The sequence below is a fragment of the Brassica napus genome, chromosome A1 (assembly GCF_020379485.1).
Source record: "Brassica napus cultivar Da-Ae chromosome A1, Da-Ae, whole genome shotgun sequence".
Taxonomy (NCBI): domain Eukaryota; kingdom Viridiplantae; phylum Streptophyta; class Magnoliopsida; order Brassicales; family Brassicaceae; genus Brassica; species Brassica napus.
Window position 1 is genome coordinate 9,821,680 of NC_063434.1, and position 27,636 is coordinate 9,849,315.

Genomic DNA, 27,636 nt, shown 5'->3' on the forward strand with positions numbered 1-27,636 from the left:
TATCACTGATATTTTTAGTACGTAAAATATAAAAATATTATATGTATCCCGCAGTTACACTATTTATTATACATGTCAGCATTTATACTTTATTTTAAACCGTTTATTTTAGACAAATCGCACTTGTCCCGAAATATGTATTTTTCTAACACAAACCACACTTAGGTGATGATTGTTTCTGGTTTTTGTTTTAGTTTTTGGTTTTTGTTTTCTCAAAAACCATTTTTTCTCCAATCAAGTTTTAGCTTTTAGTTTTTGTTTTTGTAAAAACCATTTGATTTGCCAATCAAGTTTTTTAACAAATAGATTCCCTAAAATTTAGGGAAACTAGTTTTTCAAAGTTTTAAACAATTTATGAATAAAAACCAAAAACCAACTTTTGTGGGTTTTTAAAGGAAAAAACGAATTTGTTTCTTTTTGTACATAAAAATGACTAAAATTATAAAAAATAGAAAATGTTTTAGTAATTAAAAATATTATAGTAATTTAAAAAAATAGCAATTCAAGATTACAAAAAAATAAAAGTAATTTATAAAGAAAATTTATACATAGTTTCAAAATTTAATATTTTAATTTTGCATAATTTATAGATATTTTTATTTTTTGTTCTAATATCATACTTAAAATAAAATAATTTTAAAACTTTTTAATGTATTTTTATTTTAAATTAACAATCATTGTTTTTTATATATTTTATTTATAATTTCTATATATGTTATTGCTATTTTTTGTTTAAAGAATGTCTCAGCCATCTTTTAAAAAACTAAAAATACTGCAAAACTAGAAACCAAAACCAAAAGCTAGAAACCAAAACCAAAAACTGAAAACCAAAACAAAAACTTAAAAATCAAAAACCAAAATCTATAAACTAAAACCAAAATCTAAATCTAAAAACTAAAAACTAAAAACTAGTTCAAACAATCAACACTTTAAACCGTACCGCAGTAACCAATCTGCTTGTCCCGCACCACCCAATCCGATGTTATCATTCAGAAAGTATTATAAAGAGACCTTTCACACGCGATTTGGCGGCCTGTGTGAAACTAGCTAAGAGCCTTACTAAGACGCGTCACAGCGTCCGCCGTTCATGTATGTAGCCACCTTTATCACTTTTTTTTTTTTGAAACACTAGCCTTTATCACTTAATATTTTGATATTAACCATTGATTGACAATCCCTTATATATTAAAAGAGATGCATTGCATTAATGCGTTCACACTACATTTGCCACATGTCGATTAGATAGCCCTTCTCACAATTTGTTTTCTTATATGCTTCAATTCTAAAACACACGAGATAAAAATAATGTAACACCAAAAACTGCGTCTCTGTTAACTTTTTAGAGAAGTTGCAAAAACGCAACACATAAGATACGTTAATTATAAAGACTATTTTTCGTTCTTTGACTTCAATGGAAACGGAGAGGGTGAAGCGGAAGCTCGGCGGAGGTGGCGTGGCAGAGACAACGACGTCTACGGTCATCAATTTCTTCTCAGCCTCTCTTTCCCATGAACTCACCTGTCAAGCTCTCTCTCTCTCTCTCTCTATGGTTTTGTATTGTTTAGGGTACGGAAAGGGTTGCGTTGTGGTGGTGGTACGGTGGGTGGTGCTTACGCATCTGCTCACCAGAGAGTGAAGACAAAGCTTAATGGTGGTGCGGCTGATGATGATGATGAAATTTGGATTTTGATTTAGGTTTAATTTGTTTTCGACTTAGTGCTTTTTTTTGCTTATGTTTAGTGTTTCTTTCAATTTTTGTTTAGTTCTGTAAAATTATTTGAATATATAACAATTTAAGGTGTTTATGTGTAAGTTACGAAGGAATAATATAATAACATATATACACAAGATTTCTGATATTTCAAGAACCTTGAGTTTGATTGAAATGTAAATATCAGATTAAATGTGAGAGTTCTTTAGCCCATAGCTATGTTTTGAAAGAGTGATACTTTACATATTTTGAAGATAAATTGTTTCATACTCGCAAATATATTCATGTTACAGCTAACTCGATGTATTGGAATTGAGTGTGATAATACATTGAAAGTTTGAAACGTACGTAACCGATTCTTTTTTGAAACAAAACAAAGACTCGACCCGGACTCGCGGTTGAACTAGTAAACCCGGTGACCTAGAAAAAAAATCCAGTTTGGGTTTTGTGAAAAACTCAATATTTAGAAATCCATAAAAACCCGTAAAAACTCACTAAAACCAAGAACCCGATACCGGTTGAACCGCCGGTTGAACCAATAAATAACTTTTACCTTTTTTTAAGTTTTTAGATTATGTTTATATTCTAAGTTTCCAATTAAGAAGTTAGGTAATGACAAAAAAAAAGAAGTTAGGTTTTCCCTTTTTCAGTTTTATATTTGTGATTTTTAGATTTTGATGAAGATTTCATTATGTCACCTGAAGAAAATGAAGTGAACGATGGTAGAGAGAACGAAAATTAGTTGATGTGACTTGGTGTTAGTTTATTTCCGTTATTGATAATTTATTACAATGATCTTTCACTTTGAGTTTATTTTGAATTTGAAGTTTAATTTATTATTCAAATTAGAAATATAAATATTTATGAATTTTATATCTTAAATTTTCTTAGATGTCATAACTTTTACTTTGTTACAGAAAATTTTAAATAGTCTAAACTACTTTTTGATATTTTATATGTAAAATGAAAATAAAAATATAAAAACTAAAGTTAAGTATTTTCTAAATACCTTTTAAACATAAAATATATACATATCCAAACTATTATTTTATGTTTAAAAAAACATTTAGAAAATATTAAACTTTAGTTTTTATATTTTTATTTGCATAACTAATATATTAGTATATAATAAAATTAATTCATTTATTAACCCAAGATTCACCCGCGGTCGACCCAGTGACCCATCGACCCGGTAAATCCTTTTAACATAATGAGAAAGAAGGTTTTTGGATAAGCTTTAAGAAGTAAGAACATGCTAACGTTTATTATGGTTTTTAATGTCAACATGGTCACATTAAGAGATACAAAAGCTGGCAATACCACTCCGAGGTTGACTTAAATAATAATCATAATTATTTTAAAATTTTGACAATATTTACGCGGATGCTGGTGAATTTTTCTGATCACTTAATAAAAAATTTAAATTTTCTATTTTTTATAACTTATAGTATGTCGCCCTTATTTATTAGCTATTGATAATATAATAAGTTTGAAACACTCATATACTGAAGCCTATGAATTTTTGATGGAGGATTATCTACACCGAATTCTATAGAAGAATGATGTATCTTTCAATTAATGATTGCTTAAGATATTTATTATATATTTATTTAAAAATGAAGATGATCGCATTAAATCTAACTGATTGTATCAGCTAAGATATCAAGTTTTTTACATAAAGTTTGTAATAATCGATATATATTCCAACTGCATATCTATCACCGAAAGAAAGAAAACGAAAATCAGTTTAATCGAACAAACCAAAATAAATACAGCTTCCGAATGGTTGTTATATTTTAAAAGAGTTAAATCTAAAAAAATCCAACCTAAAACCAAATCGATGTCCACACTAAACAGATCTAATATCTTCTTATCTTATAAATATTAAAAGAGAAATTACCTAGACTAACTCACATTCATCTTAAAATTACTACAATAACTCATATTAAATTTAAATTACTAGACTAAAATGAGGGATAAGCAAAAGTACTAAAATCCCATTACTAATTTGATTAACTACAAAATTGCCACTAAATAAATAAAAAAATAAAAAATATATGTTAAACTCGACAAAAAAAAAAAGAAACAAACCTTTTCTTTCTTCCTCTCACGACGACCTCTACTTCTCCGTCGTCTAAGTTCTCTGTCACAGCCATCGTCGTCAAGACCTCTGCCACAGCCGCCGTCGACAACTCCTCTGTCACAACCGCCGTCGACAACTCCTCCTTCACAGCCGTGGTCGACACCTCCTCCTCAAGTCGCAATCGGCTTTGATCTGTGTAGGAGATGAATCCCAATTTCAACTGTAAGTGCTAAATCAATTCAATTACCACTAGTTATTACACTTTTTTAACATATTTTTTTGACTCAGATGTTTGATTTCGAAAACCCTAAATCCCAATTTCAACATTCTTTCACTTTGAAATTTCAAGACTTTTTTTTTCTGTTATTAAAGTTTGGTTAGGACAGTCTGTTGATCGGAGAATGTTTCTAGAAAAGAAACTAACTTGTTACGTACTTTATTTTTCAGGTACGGTTTCTTCTTCGGATATGAGAAAGTATCCTCGTCGTTTGTATGAGGTTGGGAAAACCCCAGTTCAGAGTAGGAGCATGAACCATAGTTGTTATCTCTCCAACATTCAAACCGTGAGAGAAGAACTTGGGGAAGATGTTTGGCTGAGTTGAGGGAATCAGCTATTGGAGTTATTGTGAAGCTGAAAGAGCTGCCTTATATTTGGTCTGCGAAAGTTGTTCACCATTTTCTTGCCAATCAATTGGCAATCGAGAGCAGTCATGAGATTTGGTCTTTGATAGATGATTCTATGCCATTGCGTTTCTCTTTGTATGAGTTTGGAGAGATTACAGGTCTGAATTGTGATCCTTTCGACAAGCATGACGTTTGGGATGTTGACCATCAAGAGTTTTGGCTGGAGATGAACGTTCCGACATCAGATGGACCTACATTGCTAGAGTTGCAAGCCATATTGCTGATTTGCAGAAACTGGCCTCGAGAGAAGCGAGTGATGATTGGTTTGTTGTGTCTGCTATCCATTGGCATATTTGGCATTTCAAGCAACAGCAGAATTCCTTTGCATTGTGCTAAAAGGGTGATGGACACTGCAGCTTTCCAGCGATATCCATGGGGCCGTATTGGATTTTGCAGCCTTGTCGATTCCATTAAAGTACTCACATATGAAGCAGAGAAGAGTTACACACTTCACGGCTGTGTTCATGTGCTGTTAATATGGATTTATGAGTGTGTCCCTGGTTTAGGAGAAATATATGGGAATCGGATTGATGGAGCTGATGTTCCTCTTCTGTCATGGAGGGGATCTCGTACGCGTATAAATTTCTCAGATTTTTGTGCCCAAGAAAAGAGAAAATATCCAAAGGTATAAACACAAGTAGTATTTCTTCCATTTAAATTTTGTGTCTTACTAATCTTGTATATTACTTTGCAGGTTCGTGTGAGGCATATGATTATGAAGCCAGTGGAGGATATATATCCGAAGTGGGACAATGATAAAATCTATACTGATCTGGACAACATGATAAAAGACATCCTTAATGGTCAGCTAAATGAGAAGTTTTGGGATGCAGTGCCCACTACCAAATGCCAGAAGAGAAAAAATGGTGTTGTCGCATCTGTTGTTCCAAACCAGAGGCCTTCTACTATGCGAAGAAAAGACAAAGAACCTGCTGATGGAAGTGAAGCGTCTGATATGGTATGTACAAAATGTTCTTGTAGTTAGTAATAGAAAAATGTCTTTTTTTTTATATTTATTTTGTTAATGACATGGTTTTGTTTTGCCTATGCATATGAAGGCTGCAGCTCACAACGTTGCCATAAGTGGGTTAGCTGAGTTGGTTAAAATCCTCACTGCGAAAATGGAAGGCATCGATGATAGTGTAGCTGACAAGGTTACTAAAGCATTAGATGTTACTATTGACTCTAAGGTGGAAGCAAGAGTGCGAGCATATGAGTCTGACTTACGGAATCAGATTGCAAAATTGGAGGCACAAATAAATGTTAGTAAAAACAACGCTGATGTGAACATTGCTCCTGATGTCACCACCTCCAAAGCGTATGAGGATGAGGAAGATGGTGCTTGTAGCAATGACTTGGTACAATTCTTTATCATTTGTTCTTGTAATTTTTTTTAAAATTGTATACCAATTCTCACCGTCTATTACTCAGTCATGGATTGTTCAGAAGAAGATCAATTCACAAGATGGACTGCCAGTTGATTGTGTTGTGAAGAAGGAGAAAAAAGATAAGAAGACGACGGATAGCACACAAAATCTTACGACTGAAGTGGTGATAAAGACTGAGAAGAAAGCTGGAATTCCACCAAGAAGAGTTAAGCAAGAGAAGGCCTTCGAGATCCCACAGCTAAATGATGAATCCATATCTTCAAAAGATTTGGAAAATCATCTACAGTGGGAGAAGAGTGTAAAATGTAGGGCGGTGTTGGAAGCACTTGCGTCAAATTTGAAGGAGCCTACACGCAGACGCAAGCCTCAGTTGACAAAGACTCAAGTTTGGCCGTTTGTTGGAAATTCAACAGTGAAGCGTATTATAAGTGGTGAGAAAGTCTCCAAGGAACCTTATGACCCATTAGCTAAGGTGGAGGCAGAGAAACTGCAGAAAGTTTTGGATTTCATCAACTCTGATTTGTAAGTTTCCTCTTGTACATCCTTGCTTCTTATTTCGATAGTCTAATAATTTATTTTTCTTGTTTGTAGGGAAGCAAAGGAGCCTGGTGTTGGAGATGAAAGTGCTGGATTTTTCTTGAAGTTATTGATACCTAGGGATGATTGGCCAAAAAAAGACTACGGCTGGTTGAATGACTCCGTAAGTTTAATTTCTGATTTTTAATCTCTACGGCTGGTTGCTGACTGTAAATTGTTTCTTGTCTTAGCACATTGCAGCAGCAATGCTTATGTTTCACAGACGGTCCAGGCAAGAACAGTCTCCGTATTCCTCTTCTCGAATTGCATTTCTGTCTCACTGGTTTGTGAACTCATGGGTGAACGACTACAAGAGCTGGGACCAGAACACTGAGTTGTCAGAAATGTACATCAAGGCTTTTAATGGAGAACACCCGGCTGATTTTGTCACAGGTAATAAGTGGATTGCAGACGTCGACGATCTTTTCCTCTGCCACCATGTTAATGGAGATCACTGGGTTGCTCTACGCATCGAGCTGCTTAAGGGGAAAATTCATGTTTATGATAGTATTTGCACACATGTGAGTGATAAGGAGATGAAAGAGGCATGCCGGCCTTTGTAGAATTGTGTCCCACATGGTTACAAATTCTACATGTGTGTTCCTTCCTTGGCCGCTTCTTGTCTGCAACTTTCTCCAAAATAGATTTATGTCTTGATTTTTTGGGTCTTCCCGGTGGTTGGCGGACATCAGGCGGCAAACAGATCCTCTTTGCAACTTCTTCTGGAATTGGAACATCAGCTGCATTGGGCATAACAGGAGTGAAATATGCATTGTAAAGGTACTGCGTCCGATAGTACTTGTGACAAAGTCATATCCGTGATATCTTTCTAGCTTCCGCAGCAGCTATAGCATGAGCACATGGTAGCTTCTCCAAATCAAATCTACGGCAAGAACATGTTTTTTCTGTAAGGTTTACAACATGTAAAGATGAGACTCCCATCACTTGTGACTGATGAATGTCGATAGCTTGAACCTTTAATAGATTAGCAATAGGTATACGGCCCTGAAAATGGTAAAGTATTTAGATTAGAAACCAGTCTACCGAAATAAAAAATTTGATTATACATATATTACCTCCAACAACTTCTCCACACCACGAGTCAGAGAAGTTTTCATCAAGTCAGCATCATGTTTTCTTGTTGCAAACCAACGTGTCATCATTAATCGGATAGACTCTAAAAGGCGAACAATTGGCAAGCTTCTCACATCTGACAAAGCTCTGTTTATGGATTCAGCTATGTTACTTGTAAGGATGTTATATCTATCACCTCTAAAATGCGCTCGAGCCCACTTACACACATCAGCACGTTCCAAATATGCATGTAAATCTGGATTTAACCCTTTAATCGCCTCGAAGCTTGCTTCAAAGTCAGCTAACCTAAAAGAGTACGCAGCTTTTTTGACCAAACCAAACAGATCACGTCCTCTATACCGTAATAAGATGTTCTTATATAAGTGGTACGTGCAAATTCCCGTGCTAGCCAACAGATAGACCACTGAAATTGCCTTCCTTATTGACTTGTGCCTGTCAGAAATTAATGCCAATCCTTCATCATCGGGTATCACACGGCTGAGTTGACGGAAGAACCATGTCCATGATTCATCATTCTCTGTGTCAACCACAGCAAATGCTATCGGAAATATCTGAAAATTACCATCCTGTGATGTTGCAATGAGAAGCGTTCCTTTGTATTTTCCTTGCAAGAAAGTACCATCAACCACCACAACCTTTCTCATAAATGGGAAGCCAGTAATGCTAGCGCTGAATGCAAGGAATAAGTACTTAAATCTATTGTTTGCATCAACTTCCAGTCGAGCTAAGGTCCCAGGATTTGCCATTCTAATCTTGTGCAGGTAAGAAGGTAACTCCTCATATCCATTCTCCGATGAACCCATTACGAGATCTCTAGCAACTATAAGTGTACGATGAGATTTCCAGTAATCCATCTGCGATATACAATAAACAGCAACCAGGTCAAAAACAAGTAAGGTCAGATAAGACATTAGATTCAATGTAAAAAGCGTAGTCAACAAACCTTGATTCCGAAGCTCATGTTCATAGCACTCTCAACATGACGTGGCAAAATAGTTCGATCAACCCCACCAATACAGTCTTTGTACAAGAGGCCAAGAATTTCAGGAGTAGCTTGTCGAGAACGAGACGAACGCTCTGTTACTGAGCAGGAATGTTCATCTACATATACTCGGATTGTGAATCTTGAAGATTCACCTACTGGTGTAGCTCTAAGCTTCCACGTACATCCTTTTACCCAACATTTTACAAACCACAGCGTAGGGGTAGATTTATCCACATCAAAATCGAATTTGTGGACGACTGAACAGATCTTCAGACGTGTAGCCAATGCATCTTTTGAATCAAAACTCTGCCCCACTTCCAGTTTGAAAGAGTGCAAGTCGAACCTATTATGCGTACAATCTCCTTTTGGTGTCTTTAGGACTGTCGCTGAACTCATCTTTGTAGGAGATCCCTGACTCTCTTGTACTTGGTCTGGCGGAAACCCATATGAAGTAAAGTTTTCGTCATCAGACGTTGCCCCATCAGAATCGTCGCAGTAATCAAATCGATCATTGTCTTCATCTGAATCTTCATCCTCTGCCAACAATGGGTCATTTTTTTGCAGGAATTCTTTTGGTTCTTTGCTAGCTTCTTCAACCTCTTTTTTCTTCAGTTTAAACTCTACACAGAGTCTAACGTTTTTGACTTTGTGAAGACACAAAAATCCATGAAATTGCCTATCGTTTCTTACTTTCACAGGAGGGGTGATATTACGTGTATACGCACACCAAATAACCTAATGTGCACACTACCACAATCGAATGGTATGTCGATGTAGCACTTTAGGATCGAATCCACAGAGACCAACGGTTACACTTTATCTTTATGGGATCAATACTTAGCTAAAACAATATGGGGGTTTTAAGATTAAGGTTTCGTAACAAGCAAGTAACAAGATTAATTAAAGTATTCAGATAACTAAAATGCTAGCCTAGGGTGGTTTGATCGGGTGTTAAACAAGTGTGAGCCAAACAATTATTCAAGTTCGATTAAAGACCAGTCTAGAACTCGGATCACTCAAGTAGAACAGCCCACTGTCGTGGAACTGCCCCCTATGCTGATCGATCTTGATACCTAAACTCTCGTTTGGATCAAGATGCGACAGCAAGCAATAGAGATCAAGTCCGATATGTTCACAAAACACCCTAATATCTACTTTCGCTGATTAGGGATGCAATGCTCATTCAAGTTATGTCTAGCAACCTATAACACTTTTGATGAATAGATTAAACCTAGAATCAGGCACTAAGTGGTTAACTTGATGCAAGCCTTAAGAACAACAGTGAATGAAGACAATCGATTTATAACTTATTTATGTCAAGCTCACAGATCTAACACCCTAACACCCTAGACTAAGCAAGCTGACTACTCAGCCATGGAGCAAGAAAACACAGAGATAACAGATGAAGAAAACATGCTGAATCAATAAAATAAAAGAGATAGGGTTCAGGATTCTTCTCAAGAGTGTAGAGATCCTTCTCCCTTTACAATAAGAAAATCCAACAATGGAGTTTTTGGGTCTGGTTCCTCTCTGTAAACTAGCGTAGTATGATAAAGAGAAACAGAAAATATGATATATCAAAGCCACAGGCGGCTGGGAGAGAAAATATGGATAATTAGGGCAAATCCCGTAATGATTGTAGTTTCCTAAAAAATCTCTGCCGCTGGAACACTCACTCGGAACAGTCACTTGGGTTGCTCCGCTATCCGGAACAGTCATCAAGACTGTTCTGCGTGAAAACCACCAAATTGCATTGTTTTCTGCCTCTTTTGTTTCAGCTGATCCATCTCCCATCCAATGCAACTCCAGACCTGTAATGACTCCAAAAGGACTAGGAAGACTCGATAAAGACTTGAAAACCAATTTAAAAGCATATATACAAGATGTATAAAACACCATATATCAATTCCCCCAGACTTAGATCCTTGTTTGTCCTCAAACAATGTCAAGTATCAAGAACAGGGAGAAAGGTTTGAAAGTGTGGGAACTCTCCTATTCTCAGCAACCATACTTTAACCACGAATCTCTGAACCATACAAGCAGTAAAACTAGGACAACACACCCTTACCGGAACCCCACTGACTGCTGTTCAAAAATCGGCTCCATACTCTTCATCTCAAACCTGAAAAAGCAACACTATCGAGACAGAACTCCCTACATTCATTTAAGAGTAGCGTGAGCTTCTCATCACAGGCATCATTCAGGGTAGACGGTCTAGGTGTGGAACAGGCTATTTAATGGTGGAGTTAAAAGTGTTTAGGGGCTACCATTTCATTGAAGAGGATGCAGGATATCACACAAAATGGCAAGAGAGGATAGATCCATTGATGTCCACAGCCTCTACTCGTTTTTGCTCTATCTGGTGCGACTGTTCTGATGACGGAACAGGCAACTGATTGTTCTGCTTTCTACTTTCCTCTACACACTCTTCAATACTTGGTACCAACTTCTTGCTCGACCTTTCCAGTGGCTCCATGTTTCTTTTCTTTCTTCCCCTTCTCCATCACATTAATCTCGTTTTTTTTTTTTTTTTTTTAAGACTGATATGGTGATGTGACGAAGAAGGAGGTAATACATGATCGTTCTGAGTGCCACTGGTGGTTCTGATTTCGCGACCATTCTGGTTCTCCACCCCTGCTCTTGCGCAGTTCATTGGTTATGGAGCGGTTGCTCCCTTAATCTGCTTGTTCTCCTTTCTTACTGAATTTCTGTAGCAGTAACGAGTAGCAGGCTGCGTTGATCCTTTCCTCTCCGACCTTTTTGCACATATCTGCACATATGACACTGAAAAACAAATGCATGAAGGTGGAATAAAGGCTAAGGTGCAGGGTGGGAACTAGCTAAAGATGAGCTAGCCACTCAGGATCAACAAGATGGATAAAAAGGATAAGAAGTCCTGAGTGTGTTCTCGTTTCCCTGATCTAATGCCCATAACAAGAAGAACTTCAGTCAAGATTAGGTTCAAGTAAGGTGGAGTTATGTCTACCCAGTGTAACCTGATCGGCTGAGAACTTCTGGAGAATCAAGTGAGATATGTCAGGGTGTTCCAGGTCCACATGTGTGTCTTTCGCCACTGCTAAGGTCACTGAATAAGATAACTAAAGCACGAGGTGGTCAGTGATCAACACAGAATAAGGTCCTAATTCCCACAAAGTTTTGAATGACTCAATAAAAGACGGACTCAAATTGACCCAAAAGAAAAACAAAAGAAAGAAACGAGTTAGTAAACGACGAAAACCCTCCCCCAGACTTACTTCACAACGTCCCTGGTGTGAAAATAAATCAGAGAGAAGGTGAAATCAAGAATAAACATTTTTTTTTTGTTCGAGATACTTACCTGGCGCGGAGCAGTCTGACAGAGCAAGACGCGGTTGCTCCAGCAAAGGATGCTCTGGAATGAGAGCAGCCAGCTGCTTGCTCCAGTCAAGGGTCTCAGATTTTCTGATTTATGACCTGAGACTTAACAAACTAAAAACAAAAATAAGTGAAAAAGAAAATCCTAATGTTAATGACACTCACCAGTGGGTTGCCTCCCACCAAGCGCTTGGTTTAAGTCTCTAGCTTGACTTGGTGACTGGGATCAGTCGGATTGAGCAGGAGGGCCTGTTCCAAAACAAGCTCCACAATCAGACATGTTCAGCTTCAGAACTCTACTCAGCAACCCTTTCACAGCAGCTTCCCCTTTCTCCTTCAGCTCATGTGTGAGAATAGCTCTGACTTTAGAGAAAGGTTTAGAGGTACCCTTGCACTTTACCTCATACTCAATGGAGTTCTCATCACACTTGAGAGGTATCAAAGTCATTGTAGGATCTCCCTTGACCCTTTTCTTCTGGACTTTCTGTTTCACCCTTGAATTCCCTCTGATTTTAGTAGGATCAGTGCATGGATCTTTATCAGATAACAGCCTGCTCTCACCCTTATCACCATGCTCCTTCTCTGGAACAACCTTCAGCTTTTCTACATCAAACACTGAGATGCGAGAGGCGTGTGATGAGGAAGATCTGGTGGGTACAGCCTTGTAGAAAACTTTCTTGTTGATGTTGGAGAAGCAGACTCTCTTGTTGGGCATATCGATGGTTGCTCCAACAGTAGCCATGAATGTCCTTCCAAATATCAAAGGCATCTCATGATCCTTGTTCATCTCAACAACTTGAAACTCAGTAGGAACAATGCATTCTCCTACATGAACATGAAGGCTGCGGATGGTTCCATATGGGACTGCTCTGGAAGAGTTTGCAAAGGTCAGGGTCAGCTGAGAACGCTCAACATCAGCAATAGCCAAATCGTCTACAATAGCCTTTGAGACGAGATTCACACAAGAACCAGAGTCACAAAGAGCATCCTTGAAGGTTGTTCCTGCGATGGAGCATGGGAAAACAAACTTTCCAGGATCATCAACCTTAGGCAATACCTTCAATGCTGGTGTAGACAGTGCTTTGATATAGAGGACCTTGATCTCCTCTTGAGTCTCTCTACAGTGTTTAAAGAACTGGAGCAATGGACGAATCTGCAGAGCATCTTCGAATGCAAGTTCTTTAGGAAGCCTTCTCACCATCTTGTTAAAACCTATCAGCTGCTCTTCACTAATGGGATCCATCAGATGTCTAGGTGGAATTGGATAGGGAACCTTAGGAACATAGACTCGGACTGGTGGAGTTTCAGCAGGTTCGCTAGGAGCAATCACTTCAGAGCTAGCAGACTGCTCTGTGTTCTCTTCTGCGACTAGAATAGTCTCAGCAAACGACTGCTCTACTGCATTACAGTGCTCAGTCCTTGGATTTTTATCAGTTCTTCCAGGGAGCGTCTCTTGTTGCCTCTTGACACTCTCAGCTGTTTGAGCAAGCTGAACATCGATCTTTCTTATATGGATCGCAAGATTGTCATACTTGTTATTCAGCTCAGTGAACATGTTGCCCATCCTGGTGTCTATTTCCGTGGTTACCTGATTCAACGCCTTGGCCTGAACCTGCTGACCCTGCAACAGCTGTTGCATCATCATACCCAGACCCTTCAGCTCATCTGGTTGACTGTTCCCGGTAGCTGGAACAGCATGTGGATTGCTCTGCGGTTGTCGCTGGTTCTGGTTCTGAATATGCCCGGCCGTAGGTTGTTCCATGCTGAAAACGTGCCCTTGGTTGTTTTTCAGTAGCTGATCAACCTTGGCAGTCAGCTCATCTATTTTCTGGGCGTCAGAACTGTTTCCTTTCTTGGAGCAATCACTCTCCTCTTTCTTATTAGCTGAGCTAGCAGCCATGTTCTCAATCAGCTTAAACGCTCCAGCTGTGGTTTGAGTCATGAAGTCTCCATTGCTCGCAGAGTTTAGAGCACCTTGGTATTTTCAGTCCACTCCATCATAGAAAATGTCCAGGATATAATCATCATCAAATCCATGGTGAGGACATTCTCTGCGATAGTCATTGAAGCGCTCTCATGCGTCGCAGAAAAGCTCATCAGTGAGCTGTCTGAAGGAGGTGATCTTGTTCCTCAATGCAGCTGTTCTCGCCTTAGAGTAGAAATGGCTGAGGAACGCTGATCGGACCTGTTCCCATGAAGTGAGAGAGCCGGTAGGGAGAGAGTTCAACCACCGTGCAGCTTTTCCATCAAGAGAGAATGGGAATAACATGCACCTGATGTAATCTGGTGGAACACCATTCGAGCGAGTGAAACTGCTGACTTTTTCGAAACTCTCAATATGCTCCATTGGAATTTCTGTAGAGAGACCAGAGAACACCTTTCTCTGTACTAGACCAATCAAAGCAGGCTTGATCTCGAAGTCCTGCCTGGTGCAGAGTGGAGGAACAATGGCAGAGCGCGTAGTAGGGATGTTACGCGGAAGGTTTCTCTGCCCGATTGGAACAGTCTGCGCCTGTTGTTCTTGCTGCGCGAGAGCAGCCTGTTCAGTAGCATCCTGCTGAGCTTGGATGGTCTGCTGCATTTGTAGCATCTGCTGCTGCATGAGTGCCATAGCCGCAGCGAGATCATCCTGATTGGCGTGATCACCCATAGTGGTGTCAGTTTGCCTTGGCTGTTGACGATTTGTTCTTTCTAACCTTGCTAGCTCCTGGTTGGTAAATGTAACTAACTCTCCTTGTGCGTTTCTCCGAGTATGTCTACTGGTCATGCACCTGGAAGATTAGCTGCAACAAAAAGGATAAGGCAAGTTAGAGGTCTTAGACTAAATAAATAACCGAAAAATAAAGGTAAAAAGATGGTCCCCGGCAACGGCGCCAATTTGATATTACGTGTATACGCACACCAAATAACCTAATGTGCACACTACCACAATCGAATGGTATGTCGATGTAGCACTTTAGGATCGAATCCACAGAGACCAACGGTTACACTTTATCTTTATGGGATCAATACTTAGCTAAAACAATATGGGGGTTTTAAGATTAAGGTTTCGTAACAAGCAAGTAACAAGATTAATTAAAGTATTCAGATAACTAAAATGCTAGCCTAGGGTGGTTTGATCGGGTGTTAAACAAGTGTGAGCCAAACAATTATTCAAGTTCGATTAAAGACCAGTCTAGAACTCGGATCACTCAAGTAGAACAGCCCACTGTCGTGGAACTGCCCCCTATGCTGATCGATCTTGATACCTAAACTCTCGTTTGGATCAAGATGCGACAGCAAGCAATAGAGATCAAGTCCGATATGTTCACAAAACACCCTAATATCTACTTTCGCTGATTAGGGATGCAATGCTCATTCAAGTTATGTCTAGCAACCTATAACACTTTTGATGAATAGATTAAACCTAGAATCAGGCACTAAGTGGTTAACTTGATGCAAGCCTTAAGAACAACAGTGAATGAAGACAATCGATTTATAACTTATTTATGTCAAGCTCACAGATCTAACACCCTAACACCCTAGACTAAGCAAGCTGACTACTCAGCCATGGAGCAAGAAAACACAGAGATAACAGATGAAGAAAACATGCTGAATCAATAAAATAAAAGAGATAGGGTTCAGGATTCTTCTCAAGAGTGTAGAGATCCTTCTCCCTTTACAATAAGCAAATCCAACAATGGAGTTTTTGGGTCTGGTTCCTCTCTGTAAACTAGCGTAGTATGATAAAGAGAAACAGAAAATATGATATATCAAAGCCACAGGCGGCTGAGAGAGAAAATATGGATAATTAGGGCAAATCCCGTAATGATTGTAGTTTCCTAAAAAAATCTCTGCCGCTGGAACACTCACTCGGAACAGTCACTTGGGTTGCTCCGCTATCCGGAACAGTCATCAAGACTGTTCTGCGTGAAAACCACCAAATTGCATTGTTTTCTGCCTCTTTTGTTTCAGCTGATCCATCTTCCATCCAATGCAACTCCAGACCTGTAATGACTCCAAAAGGACTAGGAAGACTCGATAAAGACTTGAAAACCAATTTAAAAGCATATATACAAGATGTATAAAACACCATATATCAAGGGGTATCGAGGTTTTCCTTGACCAGTTTAGGTTTTGGCAAAACGTACGTCAGCTCCAACTCGTGTTCTGCGAAATCAACTTCGTAATCCTCATATATGGTTTTCACAAAATCTTCATAACTAGTTTCCTCGTTAGCTGCAAGTAATTTACTACCTTGATCATTATCCACTTCAAATAACCATTTTTTTCTTTCAAATTTCCACTTTCCGCAGACCAGAATGATGTGATCCATGTTTCTCCAACCAATAAGGATTGCAACAAGTGTTTAAAATAGAATGAAAAGAAACAACTTGAAAAGGAAGAGAAGAGGGATGAAAGAGATGACGACAAGTATAAAATTTTCCCTAATTCTGAGTTTAATTAACCTAAAAACTAAACCAGATTCGGAATTATTAGTAAACTGGGTCGAAATTAAAATTGTTGTACATAAACCCAGATTTTCGTTAATAAATCTGCCGCAACATAAACAAAAGGTCTGCTATCACGTAAAGCAAAAGTCTGCCACTTCATAAAAAAAAAGTCTGTCAATAATCTTAAATCGGCTATATAAATCTGCCTTAAGAAAATAAGTCGATCACAAAAAGTAAATCTACCCAGAACAAATAAGTTGACCACATAAATCTACCATTTAGAAATAATCTACTACCATATTCGATAGACATATTCTTAAAAATCTGTTTTTTAATCAAATCTGACAATTAAATTTGCCGTGTGAACAAATCTGACGCTTTCTAAAAAGTCTGCCACCACTTTAATAGTAGTTTTTTTTTCTACACAAATTTTATAAATAGACTTATTGGTCGATAGATTTATTTTTTTGAAAACAAATCGGCCGTCGATTAAATAATAAGGGCATTTGGGTAATGTTTTTTTTTGTTATAATTATGTGTAAGGGCAATTTCGACCAAAAAAATATTTTAATAAATTTCAAAAAATATGAGTCATTCTAGTTATAACATAACTAATTTGTATCATTTTAGTAAACTTCTCATATTAAAATTAATAAATTTATTCCGTGCAAGGCGCGGATTATCACATAGTTTAGTTGTAAATTAATAACTAAACTCAACTTCAGATTCAATAAGGGTCAGCTCAAGACACAACAACGACATTTTGGGTATACTTTATTAATTCTCGTATTATACATTCAATTCGCTACAACTATCGCGGGACCAATTCTGACATGCCTATCTAGTAAACACACTGAAAACAATCAACTTCCATCAATAATTGGTCCTTTTTGTCTAGTAATATCTAATTTTCTTAGCGACGAGATCTCTAGAGTTATTGAACATTAATTTTTGTTTTACTCCATTTTTAAAATGAAAGACTTTTTGGAGGCCGAGAAAGAATGGCAAGCAGCTCAGGGGGTGGCCACGAGAAAGACCAGTATGTTTTGTCGATGCAGCCTGGGACGCTACGACAAGGAACTGTGGTATTGCAGGGGTATTTAAAGGAAGGGAGACGGCCCAGCTTACGGGTTTCAAGGAGCCCCGGAGAGCTGTGGACTTGGCCTTGACGCGAAAGGCAGTGATGGAAGCATACACCGCGAATGCTGAGTCCCTGGTTGTGTTGTCGGACTCACAACTTCTGATAGGTTTGCTGCAGACGAAGAGCTCCAGGAAGGAACTGAACAACATCCTCACCGATATTCACCACTTTAGCAACCGCTTGTCTGCTTGTTCGTTTATTCACATTTCACGTTTATGTAATGTTGGGGCTAATCTAGAGGCAAAATCGGCTCTCTTATCTGTAAACTCGTCTCCCCCTACTGGAGGCTAAACGGTTTCTATTATGCAATCCTAGTTTGACCAAAAAAAAAAAATACACACTGTATTTAAACAATATCCAATGTTTGGTGTCCTAAGAGGACAGCATCCATCCTTTTCAATTAGTTCATTATGGACTTGTTGGAGATTCTAGAACCAATGGTATCGCACAAATTCAAATTTTATACTTCTATTTCTTTTTTTTCGGGCAACTATACTTCTATTTCTTTAAAGCACAAAATCACCTTTAAATCTGCATTCCTTCTTCAGAATATTCATTTCCTCTTCATTCTACACTTCCAAAACAAATAAACAATCTTTCAGATATCCATTGGAATTCCATTCCACAAGAACATTCATATTCTCTAGGTTATTCCACTAGGAGAAACTTTAGCTGTGCAACTCGCTTTCTACACAATGCTTTCACTAGTGATATTTGCTGAGTTACTTTGCGAGTACACCACTGCTCTCACCAAAATAGCTGCAGGAATCATTCATCGACGTTCCAATGATCACTAGAGAGGTATTCGCATCGGCTGTCTCTCCTTGCCTCACCCTTCCTCGTCGCCGGTTCCGGACTTCTCCACACATCTCGTTGACTTTTGAGTTCTAATTCGTTAAGATTGTAGCAGCCACGTTATAGATTTTTTCGTGCCACAAGACTCACAGCTCTGTTATTCTTCTATCTTTGCATAACTTGTAATCTCTACTCTAATCTCTTCATGAGCAAAAAAAAAAGAGTGTTTTCTGTGTATATAGTAGTAATAAAATACAAACGAAAAGTTAAGGTAAAGCAGAAATGAGGTTTTATTCATTTAATTAAGCATAATATTCAGCTAGAGATGGGGATGAGTTACATACAATATTCAATATATAATATTCATAAATCTTAAGCTTCTGCCATTGGAAACCCCCAAACTCCATCAGAAAGTCCTTCACTTGTTGTTTGGTGTTTACAAAGGCGAGCAGCCACACTCCTCTTCACTTGCGGTGAAGCTCCCGTAAACGGTTCCACCTTCTTTCCGCCGATGCTTCACAATGCGATTCGTAAGCAACAGGCGTCCAATGTGGGCAAGGCGCAGCCACATCACATACATAACAGTAGCACTACACACACACACACACAACATTAAAAAAAACAATCATCAAACTCTTGAGGGTAAGCTCAGAAGAAAAAAAACACATGTTTCCAAACATCAAACATAACACATTAGAAAACAACACAGATCTGTCTTACGTTGTTACAATGGAGTTGGTGATTGGTTGATCCAAATGGATATTTCAAGCAGAGATGCCTTGGGTGTGGGTAATCCCTACAAGCCACCTGAAAGCACCAGATTCAATCACAAAACCCTATATTCAGTAATCAATGCGAAAAAAGCCCTAAACTTTACAGAAAATCAGAACAACAACCCATGAGTTTTTTTTTTTTTTTTTTTTTTATAATCAAACCTGGCCTTTCTCATGGACAATCGCCACGTCATCGTCACTTTCTGGGTTCTCAGAGGAGGAGAGCTTCTCTGAGTCAAACGAATCGTTGGGATCGAAATCGAGGATAAAGCAATCCTCTTTCTCCTCGGCGATCTTCATGTCTTGTCTTTGTTTAAGACAGAAGATGCCTGTGAGAGGTGTATCGTCTTCTTCTTCTTCCTTAGCGAGCTTCTTTCTTCTCTTGGTAATCGTCGTCGTCTTCGGTGTAGTATAGGTTCGCTTGATCCTCACCATCTTTCGAAATGACCGTTGCGCCTCCACTGCAATTTTGAGGTTTGAGAAGGAGTGATGAGCGATTCAGTTTCGTCTCGAGAGTTCAATTTAAATATTAAATTGTTTTTGAATCTCGATCAAGCGCAATTGTTAAGGGCTTTGGTCCGTTAAGTGAATATGGGCTTAACAGACAGCCGTACATTCGGTTCGGTTCATAGAACACAATAGATCGTGCGGCTGAGATGTTGTTTCATTGACAACTCACCAACTGAATATCCAACCCTTTGTCTGTAAATGGTAAACTTAAAAAGTAATAAATTGAATAAATAGGAATAGAATAAAATGCATGCAATGTACATTGTACTAAAACAATTGAATAGATTCATTCCATTTACTGTTCATCAAAACTGGAATGTTTTGATTTGAATACAACTGGATTATCAATATTTGGAATGAAATAATATGAGATTACATATTCTATTATTTGCAAGGATTTTTGACCATTTATCTTGACTGGAATAAAATGATTGAAATGTAATCGAAAAATATAATAGATTTATTCTATTTAATTTCTGTTTAATTTTAATTAAATCGTAATGTCTGTAATTGAATCATCAATATTTGGAATGAAATAATATGAAATGACGTATTTTATCAATGAAATGAAATAGAATACTCATTGCATTAATTATATAAATAAATCAATAATGCAAATAAAATCATTTTATAACAAATTTGATGATGAATGAATAAATGATTTTTTAAATATATTTTAATGTATTCCATTCAATTATCCCATTTTTTTATTCTATCGATTCCTAAAGTATTTACCAAGTTGCAGCTGTTGTAAATTTTTTTTTGTGTGTGTGGAATTGATGGAATTATCATTTCATTCAACAACATTATATTTCAAAAATGAGTGATCTAATTACAGCCAAACTCAATAGAGTTTTAAGTATTTGATGCTCTTACAATATTAAGCGAATAGGGAAACCAATTGTAATTTGTTAAAGTTCTCTGATTGAGATGTAGAAGTACAACGGGACGGGACACAGTAGTAAGCCCGATTATGAGCGTTTATAATAAAGTCCAATTGAACTATTATAAAGGCTTTCATATAAGGGCAAATCTCTAAGATAGCACTTTTCTAAGTTTATATCACAAAAATAGCACTCAAAAACAAAAATGACCAAAATAGCATTTTATCTTTTGAAAAATTTAATTTTTTTTATTTTTCAAAATTTGAAATCTTATCTCCAAAACTTCACTTCTCAACTCTAAACCCTAAAACCTAAACTCTAAACCCTAAACCCTAAATTCTAAACCCTAAACCCCACCCTTTGAGTGCTATTTTTGTGACTTTTGGTCTTGAGTGCTAGTTTGGGAACAAAAACTTGATTTAGTGCTATTTTGATCTTTTTCTCTTCATATAATAGTAGGTTAATGGAATGCTTTGATCACCATTTTGTTTTGCCTGTCTTGAAATTGTCATGGTTAACTCATACTAATACTAAATTGATATGTCGATAGTCATGTAACATCCCGGTTTATAGTATATGCTAGAAGGTTTAAGAGAATTGATTTGGTTACATATATTACTAAAGTGAACTTACTTTTTTCCGTCACACCTTAGTTTAGAACTCCAGAATTAATCGTGCTTAAGCTGGACTAATAAAAGAATATGTGACCTATCGAAAAGTGATTCGCGATACCATGTAAAACTAAAGCACGGAAAAATGTCATGTAGTGATTACAGAGTCAATAAACAAACCTTTCAAGCATTCAGAAAATTAATGCATTGCCTGTCAGACGGGATCGGATCCACAGATCGAGTGAGCAAGTGTGGGAGGCCTATTAACCGTGGACGATCAGAACGTTACAAGTGATATTAGAACCAAATCCAGACGAGTGTGGAGTAAGTGAGGGCTCACACTAACATGAATAACGATCCATGGGGCGCAACGGAGACGTTGCATTCTTTGAGAGGGGGTAAATTGTAACATTCCGGTTTGTGGTATATGTTTGAAGGCTTAAGAGAATTGATTTGGCTACCTATGTCACCAAAGTATATTTACTTTTTTCGTCACACATCTGTTTAGAACTCTAGAGTTAAGCGTGCTTGAACTGAAATACTAAAAGGATAGATGACCTATCAAAAAGTGATTTGCGATACCGTGTAAGTAAGACCAAAGTACGAGGAAAGGTTATTTGGTGATTACAAGGTCAATAAACAAGACTTTCGGGTATTAAGAAAAAATAACGCACTACCCATTAAACGAGATGGAATCCACAAACCGAATGAGCGAATATAAGAGGCCCGTTAGCCGTAGGTGATCGGGGCCTTACATTTTATTCCACCACAATTTTTATTGACATGATAACCGGTCACTGTCAAAAGCCATAGTTGGCTATGCATTGCATGAAACAAGAAGGCTGCTTAGGCCATCCATAGCGATAAAACATTCTTCCCAGCAGTGCCGTCCCAATATATTTTGTGGCCTAAAGCATAATTATAAACTAGATTTTGACCCGCACGCCCGTGCAGATGTATTTGTTTTGAATATATGATGCTATTTGATTTTTATGTCACTATTTAGGGTTGGACAAAAAACTCGAATTCGAATAATCAAACCGATTCCAATCCGAATAAGTAGTACTAAATCCGAACCGGAATTGATTAAATATCCAAATTATTCAAAATTTTGGTATTTGAAGAACTGAATCCTAATTCGATCCGAACCGAAGTATTTTGGGTATCCAAAATAGATTTATATACTTATATGTATTAATTATTTTTAGATTTAATCAATATAAAAACATCCATAATATATATATGAGACTTTTAAGTTCGCATAAATTCTTGAAAATATATACAAATAATCAAACGTAATATCTTAAATAGTTAAAAAATACTCAAAACTCCAAAAATACTTAAATAATTATAATTCTCAATCCAAATATTTAAACCAAACATATTTAAATTGGTTATCCAAATCCGAACCAAATCCTCAAAGATCTGAACTGAACACGAAATCTCAAAAAGACCCGAAAACGAACCCGAACGCCCACCTCTAATCACTATTATATATATATATATTCTATATGTGTCATCATAGGTTACAAAATATGTGTTATCATATAATTAATCGTATTTTATATGTACCATCAAATAAGTTTTCTTATAATTAATAATATTTTATACGTACAATCATATAAATAATCACATATATTATATTTTAAAATTTAATGTGAAATATAAAAAACCATAATTTAAGTTGGTGTTTGAAATTGGGCTTTGTATTGTATTTTTCTTATATATATTGAAAATATTTTTATAATAGTTATTGGAAAATATGTTAGTAAAATCAAATTTTGAATATATGTATATTTTTGAATGAATTTTTGATATAAATCAATTTTAAATTATTATTTTGATTTGAATATATATATCAAGTAACATAGACACAAAAGTTTTTAACATAATGTAATGAACTTCCAATATTTTTTAGTAGCATAAGCCCATTATTTTTTTTCCTAACTTACTACTATCCATGTTTCCAAAGAGTACTATTTTTTAACTACTATCCATATTGCCAAACAATCTCAATGTGTACTTCAACTTTAATAATATAGATAGTGGCATATGCTATTTAATGATATTTTTATCAACATACTATATATTATCTACAATATTTTATTTTAAGAGAAACATATATTTTGTTTAGTCCTGAAAAATTTAGATGAATAGTAGACTACTAATCGATACTGTACCTATAATGTTTAGTGTTTTATACAAATAACAAATCACATTTTAGTAGTTTTTTGAACCATTATTTTTTTTGTTAAAAGGTTTTAGAGAAAAAATATTTTTGAACCATTATATTCTAACATTAGTTTCTTTCTCACATACACCTTCAATCACATTACATTCTTCTTTATTTTCAATAATTTCATATGCAATGATGGAGATTAGAAAACCCCCAATGATAATAAATGGTTATAAATAGCAAAGATAATAGAAACAAAAGAAATAACAAATCAGTTGTCCAAAACAAAAAATAAATAAAATGTGAACATAAAATAAAAACAGAGACATTTAATAGTTTAAGAAAAATCACAATATAGAAAAGAAAATACTTAAACTAAGAAGTCAAAAATAATATTTTTAACCACTCAGCTATGTTAATATTTTGAAAATGTGGCCTCAAAAATTATAATTTTTTGGTGGCCTGAAGCTCTTACTTCATCAGTCTTATGGAAGGCACGGGACTGCTTCCCAGTTTCGTAAGACATATTTTAACATATTAATAAAGTTTTCTACTCAAATGATGACATAGACATATGTGTCAAAAGTTTATCATAGAAAAATTGAAATACAGTTTCTGGGAAGAGCTGGATGTTCCTTCTCTTTCTTCTTTCTTAACTGGTATTAATTTTTATTTAATTTACCATGAGAGACGGACTAACAATACGCATGTCCTTATAGAATCTAATCCATTAAAATAGAGTCATATTTTTATCTACTGTTAACAAGTCATACTAAAATTATTTAAAAAATTACTTAATATGACATATTTCATTATTTACATTAATAATAAAACAAATATAAATATCAATTTATTTTTAAATATAACAAATTCTGTTGAGAAATAATGTAACAAAATCCTACCAACCTTCTAAATATTTTTATAAAATAACACATAATTAATTTCGTAAATACTAATATAACTTTATAATTCAATGTTAATTAAACATTTATTATAAAACAAGAAAATAAAATTCTATACTATTTTTATATACTTTTTAATTATATTATGTATTATATTAAAATAGAAGTACTACATGAATTAAATATGAGTAAATTTGTCTATTTTATTTTTAAAATAGTTTCATTTAAATAAATTATCACTCATCATTCAAATGTGTTAAAATTCGTAAACTATATTATATTTTTTAGAAAAATAAATTTATTAACATAGGTTAAACTTTTGTATCTACAACGATATATTATTTTATTTTTTTATTTTGAAACTCTCAACAATATATTGTTTAAAAAAATTAATATACAAAAATATAATAATTTATAACTAACCTTTAATTCATATACTATTTAAAAATATGTTATTAGAAAACTAATAATTCATTCAAAATATTAATGACAAATCAAAATTTAATTATAATTTTAATATTTATATTAATTATAAAAATATTCTGAGAGATATATAAAAATCTTACCGAAATTAAAACTATTTATATAAAATAATGTATTAATTTAGTAACAAATGTTTTTTTGAAAACCATATAATCTCCCACCTCAAATATAGTTGTGTAATTTTCCAAACAATTTTGACAAAATATAAAAATTTAAAAATAAGTATGCAAACTTAAAATTATAATATTTTAAATTTTTCAAAAGGAATAATCATAGATAATAAATAATAACTTCTTGAAATGTAACACGAAAAAAACAAACTTTGTTATAAAAATTAAAGTAATCTAATATTTTGAAGCCTTAATTTAATAACAAAAAAAAGAAAACTGAATATTATAACATCCAAAAAATATTCTATATCAATAAAATTTACTAAAATAATATGATGGATGCTACCATATATACAATTTACTAAAATAATAGGTTTATGTTCACAATATATAACACTAAAATTAAAATTACATACTTAAAATATTTATAATAAATCAAAAGTATACATTCATAAAATGAAAAATATCCGTACGTATGTGCGGGTCAAAATCTAGTTGTACATATTATTCTTCTAAAACATTGAATAATAAGTTGAAACTTAATTAAATGCAATAATATAGTATTTTATTTTTGCATAAACATGCAATACTTAAAAACATTCGAAACGATTATCAGATAATTAGCTAACATTACTATTGGTAGCAGCTTTTATATATGCGTTTGTTTGGTACGAGAATGCAAATGCTTATACTTTAGAATAGTGACAAGATGCAATATTATTATTTTCTAAACACATTAAGTCTTTTAAAGCCTTGGGATAGTATATATGAAATACTTAGAAACACAATTTTTATGTTCGTCGATTTGTCCGACTCACCAACTTTTGTTGCATGAGCCATGCCGTTTCCTCTCCTCTATCTTGTTAAACTTTCTAATATATATATATATATATATATATATATATAATTGCATTTTTTTTATGTAATGGTATTTGACCTATAGTTAAGATTTATTTGACGTCAAAAAAAAGTTTAAGATTTATTTTAAAAACATCAATTGCGTGATTAAAGGAAGAACCAAATTATTGAATTCCATAAATACATATAATTCAATGCCCATGTTGGTATAGGTCGAATACCTTTTAGTATAAATAGATAGCCTTTCAACCCTAATTCTCATTCATCAGTTTCAAACATTTTCAAGCCAGAGACCCAAAAACGTCAAATCAAAACACAGAGTCATAATGGGATCTTTGGTTAAAAATCTCCGACGAAGAAGCCAACCTCTTTGCTATGCAGCCCGCTGGTGCCACGGTGCTTCCAATGGTTCTTACATCTGCCCTAGAGCTCGACCTTCTCGAGATCATATCCAAGAATGTTGCTCTCCCTTGGGGTCAACTGTCTCCCTCGGATGTAGCTTCTTATCTTCCGACCAAAAACCCTGATGTTCCAATCATGGTTAACCGGATCCTTAGGTTGCTTGCGGTTTACTTCATCTTGACCCGCTCTATTCGTTAGCTTTCTGGTAGCGGCGTGGAGCGTCTGTACGGATTTGGACCAGTATGCAAAGTACCTCATTAAGAACAAAGATGGAGTCGCACTCGATGCACTCTTGTTTTTGGAATGTCCAACTACACCATCGTCATGACCAAGATTCTAGAGACCTGCAAAAGCTTTCAGGGATTTTTTCGTTTGATGTTGGTGCCTGGTGGTGGCATTGGAGTCACTTTCCGTAATCCGTATGATTGTCTCCAAGCACCCATCACTTTCATGGGAATCCTCTATGTCCCTCATGTCATTGCGGAAGCTGTTTCTTATCCCGGTATATGTACTTTCCTTTTTGCTATTTCGGAAAAGCATTGAATCCTAGTATATATATATATTCATCGTGGATGTTTCAATGTCTTAGCTTGAGTTTTATTGAATGATTCAGGTATTGAACACATTGGGGGAAATATGTTTCTAAATATCCCTAAAGAAGATGACATCTTCATGAAGTTAAGTAAACTAGTCCTATTATAATTCCTGACAACACGTTCTGTTTTTCTTTCCGCTAAATATGTTAATATCATTAACCGGTAATGAAAGTGATTACAAGTGGTCAATTTCAAAACCTCTCCTTTGACCAGACGGCTTCCAGGTAAGTCGTCTACGCTAAGAAGACTTACCCAAAAGTCTTCTTCATGAATAGATCTGGATAAAAACTCGATTTCATATCTTAAATTAGTGAAATAACTTCCTTAGCATACAAAAGTCTTTGCAAGCACACAAAGGCTGCAACTGGAATGCTAAATTTTGGAATGAAATTGTTTGGAATGCATCATTCCACAGAATTCCAAAAAATATTTACCAGTTACATGAAAAACCTTTTGAAATCAATTCCATATATTCCAAAAATGGAATAAAACTTAAAAACAAATCCTTTGTAAAATCTTTTCCATTTGTTCCATATCAAAAATGATCATGAATGTGTGGGATGATTGGAATTCCAATTCCAAAACAAATTTCAGTTTTTATTCCATTTTGTTGATCATTCCAATTTTCCTTATTCCACATATAATTATTCCTTTTATTCCATGTATTCCTATTAGGAATGAATATGGAGAGAAAGTAAAGATATTTTGTTTTTAGTTCATAAGAATTGAGAAAAGAGGAGGTGTAAATCGATTTTAGGTGCATTAAGAGTTTCAAATTAGTTGTTCATGGTGGTTGGTATATTGATGACAATGATAATCTTGTAAATATTTGAAGATGATGAAGTTGAGAGAGTAAAAGCCCATTTTCGAAAAGAAAAAATAATTAATGGCATTTTCGTAAATAATTTGAACTTGTGGGGTGAATAGGGAAAATAAAAATTTCAAAAAAATCATAGATTAGTTTTGTGGTTGACTTTGAGTTTTGAGTCACTTTTGCAAAAAGCCTTAATAATTGTTATAAAAAACGTAACAATGATGATATTGTTACGAATTAAAAATTTCGTCACAGTACCCTCATTTTCTTGT

At 35.4% G+C, this 27,636-nt stretch overlaps 3 protein-coding genes, 1 non-coding gene and 2 pseudogenes across 4 annotated transcripts; 5 read left to right on the forward strand and 1 right to left on the reverse strand.

The window, feature by feature from the left end:
- Window positions 1–3,997: 3,997 nt before the first annotated feature.
- LOC106354676 lies at window positions 3,998–7,005 on the forward strand. The gene is made up of 9 exons (XM_048760327.1): window positions 3,998–4,016; window positions 4,242–4,381; window positions 4,426–4,893; window positions 4,985–5,053; window positions 5,173–5,436; window positions 5,537–5,836; window positions 5,910–6,388; window positions 6,458–6,566; window positions 6,634–7,005. Exons 1-9 carry the CDS (start codon window positions 3,998–4,000, stop codon window positions 7,003–7,005), a joined length of 2,220 nt encoding a protein of 739 aa, XP_048616284.1.
- A 6,901-nt stretch (window positions 7,006–13,906) lies between these two features.
- LOC125579307 lies at window positions 13,907–14,013 on the forward strand. The gene has a single exon (XR_007317294.1). It is a non-coding gene; the product is annotated as a small nucleolar RNA R71 (small nucleolar RNA).
- Window positions 14,014–15,293: 1,280 nt separating this feature from the next.
- Window positions 15,294–18,393, forward strand: LOC125579180 (annotated as a pseudogene).
- Window positions 17,282–17,741, forward strand: LOC125588776. Its single transcript, XM_048760688.1, has 2 exons — window positions 17,282–17,348; window positions 17,404–17,741. The coding sequence occupies exons 1-2, from the start codon at window positions 17,282–17,284 to the stop codon at window positions 17,739–17,741; spliced, it is 405 nt and encodes a 134-aa protein (XP_048616645.1).
- Window positions 18,394–18,511: 118 nt separating the features above from the next.
- Window positions 18,512–19,544, reverse strand: BNAANNG13750D. The gene is made up of 3 exons (XM_013812827.3): window positions 19,181–19,544; window positions 18,966–19,052; window positions 18,512–18,835 (listed from the first exon to the last, which is right to left on the reverse strand). The coding sequence occupies exons 1-3, from the start codon at window positions 19,451–19,453 to the stop codon at window positions 18,710–18,712; spliced, it is 486 nt and encodes a 161-aa protein (XP_013668281.1). The 5' UTR covers window positions 19,454–19,544; the 3' UTR covers window positions 18,512–18,709.
- A 6,350-nt stretch (window positions 19,545–25,894) lies between these two features.
- LOC111201238 lies at window positions 25,895–27,206 on the forward strand (annotated as a pseudogene).
- The last annotated feature ends 430 nt before the right edge of the window (window positions 27,207–27,636 follow it).

Excerpts from the sequence above, each read along its gene's own strand:
- LOC106354676 (XM_048760327.1), top strand. Across the intron at positions 6,389-6,457 it reads GATTTCATCAACTCTGATTT|GGAAGCAAAGGAGCCTGGTG; the intron begins GTAAGTTTCCTC and ends TCTTGTTTGTAG. Across the intron at positions 6,567-6,633 it reads ACGGCTGGTTGAATGACTCC|CACATTGCAGCAGCAATGCT; the intron begins GTAAGTTTAATT and ends TTCTTGTCTTAG.
- LOC125588776 (XM_048760688.1), top strand. The coding sequence starts at position 17,282 with ATGAAAGACTTTTTGGAGGCCGAGAAAGAATGGCAAGCAGCTCAGGGG. Across the intron at positions 17,349-17,403 it reads GGTGGCCACGAGAAAGACCA|GGGTATTTAAAGGAAGGGAG; the intron begins GTATGTTTTGTC and ends GTGGTATTGCAG.
- BNAANNG13750D (XM_013812827.3), bottom strand. The coding sequence starts at position 19,453 with ATGGTGAGGATCAAGCGAACCTATACTACACCGAAGACGACGACGATT. Across the intron at positions 19,053-19,180 it reads TTGTCCATGAGAAAGGCCAG|GTGGCTTGTAGGGATTACCC; the intron begins GTTTGATTATAA and ends TGGTGCTTTCAG. Across the intron at positions 18,836-18,965 it reads ACCAACTCCATTGTAACAAC|TGCTACTGTTATGTATGTGA; the intron begins GTAAGACAGATC and ends GTGTGTGTGTAG.